The sequence below is a fragment of the Pyricularia pennisetigena genome, chromosome 2 (genome assembly GCF_004337985.1).
Source record: "Pyricularia pennisetigena strain Br36 chromosome 2, whole genome shotgun sequence".
In the NCBI taxonomy this organism is placed as follows: domain Eukaryota; kingdom Fungi; phylum Ascomycota; class Sordariomycetes; order Magnaporthales; family Pyriculariaceae; genus Pyricularia; species Pyricularia pennisetigena.
This window is the reverse complement of record NC_043741.1, coordinates 1,015,528-1,026,284: the sequence shown is the minus strand read 5'-3', so window position 1 is coordinate 1,026,284 and position 10,757 is coordinate 1,015,528. Positions and strand designations below refer to the sequence as shown.

Here is a 10,757-nt window from a genome sequence, read left to right as displayed (position 1 = left end):
ATGGCTCAGCCGCGCTGGGCGATCCATCCGGCGGGACGGAACCGATGGCCTAGGCCTGGTTTTGGCGCCCACATAATGTTCAAGGCTTCTCGCCGTCGCGCCACGCCAAACCGTATACATAAAATAACTAAAAGGGGTGCTGGATTTGAGAAAAGCCCGTAGAGATTGCTGAAATCTGTCAATCATCGAGATGGAGCTAGGCTTCTGGGCCGTGGGCTAGAATTAGTTCTAGTCAAAAAGGTAGACTTTCGCCTGTCTTCATATCACGACGTGTGGTTTCCCGCACCTCTTTTTCGTCACAATATTCAGCGTGCCAGTTTAGATTTCCTATGCCTTGACCAGTCCGCCACCATGCTAGCCGCTTCGATACACTGGCTTCAGATAGCAAAAATCGTCATCCCTCTTGTTCTCATTGTACAGCTATTCGTCTTTCTGACAAGCAATGGCAGCACGTCCAAGCTCGAGCGGTTCACGCGCCCTTTCAAGGGCGAGAAGCGAGTTTTCATATCCGATTTTCTTAGCCATGAGGGATACGGTGGTGCTTTCGATGGCCGCCCTATCGCCGACATGTGCGCGGGCAGGAGCTGGAATCCGGACCGGATAGTCCAGTGCGATGCCGTGCCCGAGGGCGTTGGAACGGTTAGGAACGGTCATCTACAGTGTATCCGATTCGCCATCGAGATAGGAGGTAAATTGTGTCACTGGAGAGTAGTCAGAGACCGAAAGCGATAGCCCTTTTGCTGACACGGAAGCATCTTTGTCGCAGCTGGCGGCCTCATCCTACCAGATATCGTCAAGAGATCAGAGCACAACATTGCCCAGGCGATCCCAAACGCCAAGGGCCCGCTGCGCGGCGTTGGCCTGGACTATTTTTTCGACAGCGACCACCTCACCTCAAGCCTCACTAAGTTCTGTCCGCAGATGAGGCTGTACCCTTCCATCAACGCGCTGCACAACGTCCCCTCGCTCCTGACCGGCGTCAAGGTCAAGCTCGACCAGCTGCAGCCGCCCAGGATCAATATCAGCTCGACCGTCATCGAGGACCTGGATGGCTTCTGGGAGCAGGTGAGGACGCTCATTTCCAAGGAAGACGACGGGAAGCGCAAGCCACTCAAGATCCAGCTTGTGTGGTCTCCATTTTGGTACAGTGTGGATCACGACTCGGTCGAGTTCGTCACTAGTTTTGGCCGGCTCTTGAGGACGCGACATGACGTTCGACGGTTCGCCGGCTCAGTCCTTTACGGCTTGAAAACGCGCTTCAATCTAGACCTGGACCCGAGGAAACCGCCAAAGGGCCAATCCGGAGAAGAGGTCGCCCGCAACGTGGCTGAAGGCAAGAGCTTTCTTGGAGTGCGTATCAGAACCGATGTCGACGCCCAATCCATGCATTGGCCAAACTACGAGACACAGGCAACCTATTTCAACCGTCTTGTGGGACAGAATCAAATCCCCGTCACCTACATGACACAAGGTGCCGCGAAAGCCGATGTTAGCGACTTCAAGGCGAACTCGGCAGGTTTTAATGGTGTCGTCGTGCGCAAGGAGGACTTGCTCACGGGTCCCGAACTCGAGACCCTGCAGAGTCTCAGCTGGGATCAACAGGCGCTCGTTGACTATGAGGTCATGCTCTCGGCGGGGATCGTTGCCGGAATTGCTCACTCGAGTTTTTCGTGGAATCTGGCGATACGTCGGAGGATCGAATTTTCGGGACCAGAGAATGAGGCGCTGGGCAATAATGGCCTGGTGTTGCCCGAGGGCAGCATAACTTATCAAGACCCATACTCGATCATATTTGGGCCTGGCGAGGGAGAGAACAGTGCCGTCATGTCTGATTCTATGCGGCTCACCATATGGCCCTGAACAAGTTGTTGGTAGCTCAAGACCAATCAAGAAACATATGTTTCGCCTCTCAGATTCGAGTGCGTTAGCATCACGGCCCGATCCATGATCATCGTCAGTGATTATTCCATAGTCCATGTGAGCACAGCACTATTGCTGGTATCATGTTACCTGTGCTGCTCAAGTGGCTATGCCACTGTGAGTTAAGCTACTTGAGCATCGTTAGGGAATGCACCGAGGCGAAGTCTGGCTGAGAGCGCTCGGCGCGGTTGGGAATGTGATCAGTGTGACTTGTCCCCAGTAGCGTAGTGGGGTGACCATAGGCAAAAATCTGACGACTCTGGAAGGCAAACCTCGCATTACAGGCACACTCAAACCGTGTAACTCAACCAGTCGCGGGTCGAATGCAAAAGCCTCATCGTTGCTGGACTGGCTGAATACTCACCAAACAGGCGTAGGAGACTTGATCGAATCATGTCGTTCGAGGTGCCGTTAGAGGTAAGGGAGGGAAGGAACAGAAAAAAAAAAAAAAAGTATTGAGAGGAGGGGGAGTCTATTGCCCCATCAACCATATCCATGCCTCCACAGACAACATGCACCATTAGTTCCTATCCCCATCAATGGAAGGCACGCCCGAAAGATTCAAGTTGCTGGAAAGGCGCAATATCGAAAAGCGCCTACCCTATAATTTCGAGGTGCTTTTATCCTCGCTTGGAGCAAGCATGCCTATCATAAATACCCTGTTTGTGTTGTTGAATGGTTATGGCGCACGTGCAAGGCAAGCTGTGGATGGCTTCCCCACATCGTAACAATGGCCTCGCGCCAGAAAGCGTGGGCTGTACCCCTGTCTGTATATCTTCTAATACTCACTTTCCTAGAACTTGACGGCTTTCCACCATTCACCTCTATACTCTTTCACACGAATACTCTCCTATTGCATCCTGCCATATACTTGAGGGGCTTTTACCTTTTTTTAAATTCGAAGCTTAATATTTGTTCGATGGATGGTCAGTTGCAGTGACTCCTTCCTATACATAAAATGGTCGCGTGCCCGCAATATCTGCATTACATCACCGGCATATTTATCCTTGAATTTTCTTGGGGGGGAAAAAAAAAACATCACCAACTTCTGGACTTTGGTTCTCCGTTCTCGATACATTAATTTCCCAATATATTCGTACATATTTAAAGAGTAACATTAAGTTCATCTTGACCTCCCTCTCTCTCTATAGTTTCTCTGCATTAGTTCTTCAGTCGGACATCTCGGCAACTACCACAAAAGACTGCTGCCATATCCACAATACAGAAGGCAAAAACAATCCTATTAACAAGCTTGCCTGGCAGAAAAAAGACAAAATGGCACAGTCTCAGTCCCAATCAAGCTCACCGCCGTCGCATGTTGACATCCTCACACTTGACAACATCTTGACAAAGGTTCCCTTGTACGACCCCAAGGCTGCAAACCAACTGTTCTCGCTCATTGACTGTGGCAGGTAAGTCGGCTATACTGATAGCCTAGATGAACCCATAACTCATACCCAAAATCAGGCTAACATCAACAGCAATGGAATCCGCTTCTCGGTCTCGGACCTCTCACTAGGCTCAGCTCGCCTTCTCCCATGCATACACCGGGAACGGGCCCCCATATCTCTCCTCGACTCGCTGATGGAAGGCAAGGTCATGTATGGAGAAGAACGCTTCCCCCCATCCACCATCGAGCTTGTTGCGCAGACCATGGCCAAGTTCTGCAGAACCGCTTATGAGGGCCACAACGTCCCCAAGGCAAACATGTTCATGTTCGCCACCGAGGCCATGCGTCGTTCTACCAACGCCGGCGAGATGCTCGAGGCCATCCACAAAGCCTGTCCGGACTTGAAGTGTCACATTGCTGAGCCCGGTGTCGAGACGTTTTTGGGTGGCATGGGTGCCCGTTCCGGCTCGTACAAATTTCGAGGTCTCTGCGTCGATCTCGGGGGTGGCAGTCTGCAGATGAGCTGGTTCAATACGGACGATGCTGTCCGCCACGCTTCCGGGGTTCACCAAGGCGGCACTACCGATTCCGACAAGAACCCTAACAGACACTATGGTATCGCCGCCGCTCGTGCTGGCCAGAGTCTGCCTTTCGGCGCTGCTCGGGTCATCCACATCCTCAAGAACGAGCCAGTCGAGGTCAGGGAGGCAGAGATGTCCAGCTACCATGAAAAGCTGACCGAAGTCTTTGCCAACCTTTGCAAGACCTGGCCTGACCTCGCTGCAGACGCTGCCGAGGATGGCCCGGGCGTTCAGATGTACGTCTTCGGCGGCGGCCTCCGTGGTTATGGGAGCATGCTCCACTTCAACGACCCGGTGCAGCCTCATCCCATTGCCGGTGTCGGCTCCTACTTTGTCTCAGGCGCCTACTTTACAGAGACCAAGAGGATGCTTGAGGTCAACAACAAGCACAAAGGCAAGATTCCTGGTATGTCGTCTCGCCGCCGGGATCAGTTCGATGCCATCTGTGCGGTTGTGGATGGAATATGTGCCGTGGTTCCCAAGATCAAGCGGGTTACATTCTGTGGTGGCGGCAACCGCGAGGGCGCCCTGATGACGATCCTCCCCGAATCGATCCGCGAGAGCAACCCCTTGGCCCTTTTGGGACGCGGCGAAATCCCTCCCATTCTCGCTCAACCATCAGCCGCTAGCACGTTCGTCCGGATCCTGGAGGAAGCCCTGCCCGAGACGTTGACAAGCCAGAAGCTGGGCCCCTCCACTGTTGAATCGCTCGGGCTGACTGAGCTCTTTATCCGAAGTCTCTGGACCAATCTCGACTCGCACGTGAAAAAGAAGCGCAGCGCCTCGGCGGCTATGCACCATGCTTTGGCCCGAGACCCCGACTGTCCCGGTCTGGGACATCTCGAGCGTGCCGTCTTGGCCGTGACAATGGTCGCCTACCGAGGAGGCGTTGTCCGACGCTCCGACCATTCGCTGTACGAGCGTCTCCGCGGCGTCGTCTCGGCAGCGGATGATCCCTCATCGTCGCATGCTGGCAAAAAGGACCACGGCCAAGAAACCAGCCAAAGCCTCTTCTGGGCCGACTATATCGGCCGTGTAGCCGCCGCCATGGTCAAGGCCACGATCGCCTACCCCACCGACGTGCTCCAAGTCGGCGAGCCTGTCCCCATCAAATTTGGTGCCGTCGAGACCGGCAGCGGAGAGGACAGGCTGGTCGTGCTCAAAATGGGTGTTGCCTTCCCACCACATATTTCCAGCGACTTCAAGCTGGATGATCTCGTCGAGGGCTTCAAGGATGTGGGCAAGCACCAGAAGCTTGGAAAGGTGGTGGCCACTGCACATGACGTCTCGGGCAACTAAATGCGAGGTCCCCCAATGCCTTTACCGTTCCTATCATAGACACCACCTAGAGAATTTCATTCTCCTGCCGGCGCTGAGCAACCCCTGTTTGCGAATGTCAGGATCACCTGTCTTTTTGTACTGCTTACCTGTTGTTTTCGGATTTGACGATCCTTACGGCACCTCTATAAATTTGTAGAAAAGAGATACCCATAGTCGTGGCGTTGAAGGCCCGATAAAAACTGATAGATGGAGGATTAAACGTATGAGTAATCATGTTTACACTTGAAACGAGATGCGTCTTTGGCCATGATGATGTTTTTGGTGAAATATAGCACATGAATGTTCTCGCTCTGCTTTGAAAAATGCTGCATCTCAAGGGCGTCTTGACAAACAAAACCTCCTCAACCATCGATCCCGCCCCACTCGCCGCCGTCGTCGTCACTGCCATCATCAGCCTGATCCCTCGCGGCAATCTTCCTCCTCTTGCTGCCCTCGATGGCACCGCGGCGATTGTTCTCCTTGCGCCTCTCCCAGGCGCTCTTGGACGTGATGCGAGCCTTGCCCTTGGAGGCGGCGACGCTGCGGCGCGACTCGACGCCCTTTTCGCGCAGCGCCTTCTTGTCCTTCTTGGAGACGTCGGGCAGCGCGTCCAGGAGCCACCGCTGGGCGGCCGACTCGCCGGCACCGGCCTGCCGCTCGCTCAGGGCGATGACGTTGGCGACGTTCTTGACGAAGGGTATGTCCTCCTTGGTGTAAAAGGTGACGGCGATGCCGCCCTTGCGGCCGGCGCGGCCGGTGCGGCCCGCCCGGTGGACATAGGCGGCCGCGGAGCCGGGCACGTCGTAGTTGACGACGCCGTTGACGCCGGCAAAGTCGACGCCGCGCGCGAGGACGTCAGTGGTGATGAGGACCCAGACGTCGGCGGCGCGGAAGCGGCGAATGACGGCGGCGCGGGCCGACTCGGGCATCGACGAGTGTAAGACGGCGACGCGCGAGGCGCCACCTGCCGCGGCGGGTATGTCGTACTTGAGCTCCTCGTGCAGCGCCGTGGCTCGCTCGATGGTCTGCGCAAAGACTAGGAAGGGGGGTCGCAGCGGCGTCTCGTCTTCGGGTGTGGTGGTTGACGAGCTGTTGGTGGAAAAGGATGCAGGGTGGAGCAGCTGGCGGAGCGCAAGGAGCTTGCCGGACTCTGTGGCCGTGTAGACTAGGCGGTGGGATATATTGGGCACGGCTGTGTCCTTGAGGCCGACAACCAGCCTGATCAGTGGAGGGGCCAGAGAGTCACCGGCTTGGATTCGAAGATTGTCTAGTATGAGGGTCTCGATGTTGGACGCCATGGTTGCGGACCAAAACGAGACGCGCAGGTCCGGATTGCGGCAAGCTGACCATATCCCCATTGTTTGCTCCCTGAACAATTGGTCCAAGAGAACGTCGGCCTCGTCCAGTATCAGCGATCGAACGCTGGGTAGCTTTTTCTTCGTTGTTGATGTTCCGTCGGAAAGCAAGTTTAGGAGAAGCATTGGAGTTGTGACCAGTATGTCGGCCTTGGTGATTGGGGCCTTGTTGGGCTTCTTCGATGGCTTTTCGGATTTTTCTCCATCTTCGTCGTCCTCTGACGACGAAGCTTCATCTTCACTCTTGAAAACATCTTCCTCCTGATCTTCACTCTTGTTCTCGGTGCTGTCCTCCTCAGCAGCAACCCTCATACCTTTACGCATGAGAACGACCCTGACTCCCGTTCCCATTGCAAGCTTGCGGCCTTCGTTTGCGATCTGACTAGCGAGCTCCCTGGTCGGGGCTACCACAACAGCCTCGAGCGCATGTTTTGTGTCGCGCGAGCTGTCATCTCCCGTGTCCCCCTTTTCTGCCCTTCGCTTGAGCACCCCGTTAATTGCCGGGAGTAGAAAGCTCAGCGTTTTCCCGCTGCCGGTGGGCGCAATGGCCAAGAAATCGACACCTGCCGAAGCCCCCTGCAGCATAGCCAAGGCCTCCCCTCCGTCGCTCCCTTTGCCATTATTGTCTCCACCGTCACCCTCATGGGAGAGCGCAAACTCGGGCCGTAGAAGCAGTGGTAGAGCGCCTAGCTGCACCTCGGTCGGGACCTTGTAGCTACCCTTTGCCAGGTTGTCGGCCAGCCTGGGGGATATCCGGTACGCAGTCCGCAACTGACCAAAAGACACCAGAGGCTGTGGGAATACGGGCTGCCTGTCTCCCTTACTTTGCGCGGAAATTGTAGAAGCACCGTCGGCATTGTCTCCCTTGTCCTTCTTCTTTTTGTTTTTCGTGCTGCTCTTTTCGACCTTTGCCGGCGTTGCTTTTTGCACAGGGAGCAGCGTGTACTTGAGACGGTGAGAGCGCAAGATCCTCTTGCACTCGTCCAGCTCGATAGGACGCGCCTTTTCGGCCTGGGCCGTGTCTTTCTTCGCCTTCTTCACGTCCGCCGCTCTGGCCTTGGAGCCTGCAACGTCCGAATCCCGCCGCGTTTTTGGTGCGAAAAAGTCAAAGTCGCTCAGCTCGGCGTCCTCGTCTACAGAATCGTCCATGTGGTCGTGATCTTGCGTCCTTGACTTTCGCTTCCGTTTCTTGCCCTTGGGCGGCGGGCCGACATGGTCGTGGTATAACTGCGGGTTCGTTTCGACGCCGGCCGAGGGAATGTTGGCTTGGGCCAGTATTGTTGCCGGGACTCCTGGTTTTTTGGCCGCTTGCTTGGTCCCTCGCGACAGGACCTTGAGAATATCCATTTTTTTTTTAAGTCGCAAGAGTGAAAGGCGCAAGCCTTTTCTATGACCGATACCTTAATCCACAAGTTCTATCTACTTTGCGACGGCAATCAACAACTCCGAGAATATTGCATTCGACGAAGCGCCGTGACCCCACCCAAATTTTTGAACTTTTGGCTTAATCGATAAGCCAGCAGCCCAGCTACGGTACGTACTGTAACCCCACAAGGTCGGCACCTCACAGAAACCGCAGCATCTCTGCACGCAAGCTTCCACCAGGTGGCCACCGGCAGAAGCAGGGTCCTGTTAAAAGCTCCACGGGCCGAACTGACCTATTATACATTGATGAGCTTAAGATCGGACAGCTCAAAGTTTGTGAGGATTATATTGCCTTATCGCCAATTCTAGACCCAATGTCGTCCCACAAGTCCCCTATCGCCACTTGTGGTGAATAAGTGCAAGTAGCACTTGGCTCAAGTCATGACTTATGTTCGACCAGGCACAGAACAAGTTTATCAAGCTGGGATGTACGTGGTAGCCACTGCATATACTCCCAAACTCAATCTGGTAAGTATATTCTAATCCAGCGTTGACATCATGACTGGTCAAGGAGTGAGCCAGTTCATTTCATAAACTGCGAAGCAAGCCCCATGAGTCCACTCACACCCCCAGGTCCGGTGGCCGGAGCATCGGACTTGGATTTCATGTAAAACTTGAGCGCCATCTCCCCGGCCTGCATGAGAGCCGACTCTTTGGACGCACCCTCGGGGACTTTGCCTTGGGATGCCTTCTTGTCGAAGAGCTGCGAAAGTGAATGGCAAAGCATGTGATGAGTTTGAGGCCTCTTGAAGCAAAACCGGAAACAGATCAGGATATGAAATACCTTGCTCGCCTCGCCCAAGGCAAGGCCGATAAACTCGTTCTGCTGGGTACCAGAGATGCCACCTCCGCCTACAGCAGGACCACCATGGCCGGTGAACATCTTGAGGGCTTGCATGACTGCGGCAGTCCCCATACCGTGCTCGTCCATGTCGTCATCTTGGTCGTCACCTGCGAAGTATTTCTTGTGGTTCTTAATGGCCGCTATCGACCGATTTGGGTCAGCTAGCGAACCCACTTACTCTTTTTCCGCTTGATTGTTTATGATGACTCAGGATTGCCTCTTTCCGTTGGTTGGACTATGTCAACTCATCAACTTACCAGCCTCGTCGACATCTTCCTTGTCAATCTCGTCCTTTTGCTTCCTCTGACCGATAGTGTCCAAGATGGAACTGAAAAGGCCAACGTCGCCCGATTCGCCCGCGTGGCGGGATGCTACATGTGCAGCCCCGCGGAGGTCGTCGTCCTCCTCGTGACTGTAGGCTGACGGATCCCGTTGGTCTGTTGAAAAGCACTCGTGGAAATCAAGTCCGATATATCAGACCTTCAGCTCTACTAACAGCATTTTCCCCTACTCCCGTTTCCCCGCTATCCGGTGGACAAGGTCACAGGTCTTTCCAAGCGACCAAGAAAGGTCCCGACCGAAGGTGTTTGTCCACTCACATGCCATCATGTCATTGATAATTGATGAACCGGGGTAATAATGGGCGGTATACCGAGTGGGTGTCGAGCACGGTTATTGTACTTGGGTTTAATTCCCCTTGCCGCAAAGGGGTTGTTGTTGGGCGGAATACGGTCTTATTGGGTGGGCTTCGGTGTTTTATGGGAAAAAATTCCGTGTGAAAGTTGTATGTTGTATATGTTTTTTTTGTTTGGTTTTTTTTTTCTTTCGTTTATGCTTCTTGAGATGAGATGAGACAGTTTTGGTGGTGGGATTACTTGACCGGAGATGGGAACGGCAGAATTTATTCGATCAAAGTACCAAAGTATACCAGCAGGAGCAGGACCGTTGGGGGTGTCTGATGAAGCTTGCCCATCTTCAGCCTGAACGTGGCACATGAAAGCAAACGAAACTGCCCTGTGGCTGGCCACTTTTGCAGCAAAATAGCAGACGAACTTGCCCCGCACGCGAGGTAGTTGCCTGCAGTCGGCTGCATATGTACCTACATGGCTAGAAACGGAACTAGTTTGATGTTAGGCATATTAGGTAGGGACCTTAGTGGCAGGTGGTGTGCAGACTTAAGTCTAATCAATAATACCCCGTACTCACCTCATGTCACTTTTTCCGCATAGCTTCGACGGAATACCCACCCGTACCTCCAGAAACTCTGTATGCCCGCGATGTGGGCGACCCGAAATTAAGAAGCTACCCTCAACTGAACCCATTCCACCTCTCTCCGACTCCCCATGGCCATAATACTATGCAGAGCAAAAGGCTGTGTATAACCCGATCATCTACTTGTAAGCAAGGGCTCGCTCACGGATAAACGCTGAGTGTCTATGTAAGAAAAAAAAAAAAAAAGAACTAAGAGTTGCGGCCTTGTCGGGAGCTTTTGGCGAGCGAGCTGACTCTCTGGATATGAACGCCAAGACGGCCACTCCCGTGCGATCATGTACTCGTAGCGAAGTAAGCAAACGTGTCTATCTCTTGAGGGCATACAAAATTAGGAATACCCCTCGGACATAGAAAAAAGAAATACATACCTATGAGCAAAGAGGCTCTGCTCGTGACGCCGGAATCAAAGAACTCCAACCCTAGCAAGTCTCCTAAGACTACTACACGTAGACCAATCTAAATAGTCCAAGTTGGTAGCTACAATTTCCCGAGGTGCCTCCACCCCATCGGCTCGACGAACCTTATGCTGCCAACTCCGAGAGGTTGCCAAAGTGTGGACGGGCAAGACGGGGTAGTCGACCTATTAGTCTATACACCACTATTGTTTGCTCTCTAGGAGCTTTGTTTTTTTTTTTTTTTTTTTTTTTTTT

At 53.6% G+C, this 10,757-nt stretch overlaps 4 protein-coding genes across 4 annotated transcripts; 2 read left to right on the top strand and 2 right to left on the bottom strand.

The window, feature by feature from the left end:
* PpBr36_00261 (uncharacterized protein) lies at positions 1 to 1,860 on the top strand (the record flags this gene model as incomplete). Its single annotated transcript, XM_029887454.1, has 3 exons — positions 1 to 58; positions 359 to 688; positions 767 to 1,860. The coding sequence occupies 3 exons, from the start codon at positions 1 to 3 to the stop codon at positions 1,858 to 1,860; spliced, it is 1,482 nt and encodes a 493-aa protein (XP_029751433.1).
* A 1,335-nt stretch (positions 1,861 to 3,195) lies between these two features.
* PpBr36_00260 (uncharacterized protein) lies at positions 3,196 to 5,190 on the top strand (the record flags this gene model as incomplete). Its single annotated transcript, XM_029887453.1, has 2 exons — positions 3,196 to 3,332; positions 3,402 to 5,190. 2 exons carry the CDS (start codon positions 3,196 to 3,198, stop codon positions 5,188 to 5,190), a joined length of 1,926 nt encoding a protein of 641 aa, XP_029751432.1.
* Positions 5,191 to 5,573: 383 nt separating this feature from the next.
* PpBr36_00259 (uncharacterized protein) lies at positions 5,574 to 7,913 on the bottom strand (the record flags this gene model as incomplete). Its single annotated transcript, XM_029887452.1, has 1 exon — positions 5,574 to 7,913. One exon carries the CDS (start codon positions 7,911 to 7,913, stop codon positions 5,574 to 5,576), a length of 2,340 nt encoding a protein of 779 aa, XP_029752449.1.
* A 601-nt stretch (positions 7,914 to 8,514) lies between these two features.
* PpBr36_00258 (uncharacterized protein) lies at positions 8,515 to 9,270 on the bottom strand (the record flags this gene model as incomplete). The annotated part of the gene is made up of 3 exons (XM_029887451.1): positions 8,515 to 8,694; positions 8,776 to 8,975; positions 9,093 to 9,270. Coding segments are annotated over 3 exons (558 nt in total), but the record flags the coding sequence as incomplete, so codon positions are not given.
* Between the last annotated feature and the right edge of the window lie 1,487 nt (positions 9,271 to 10,757).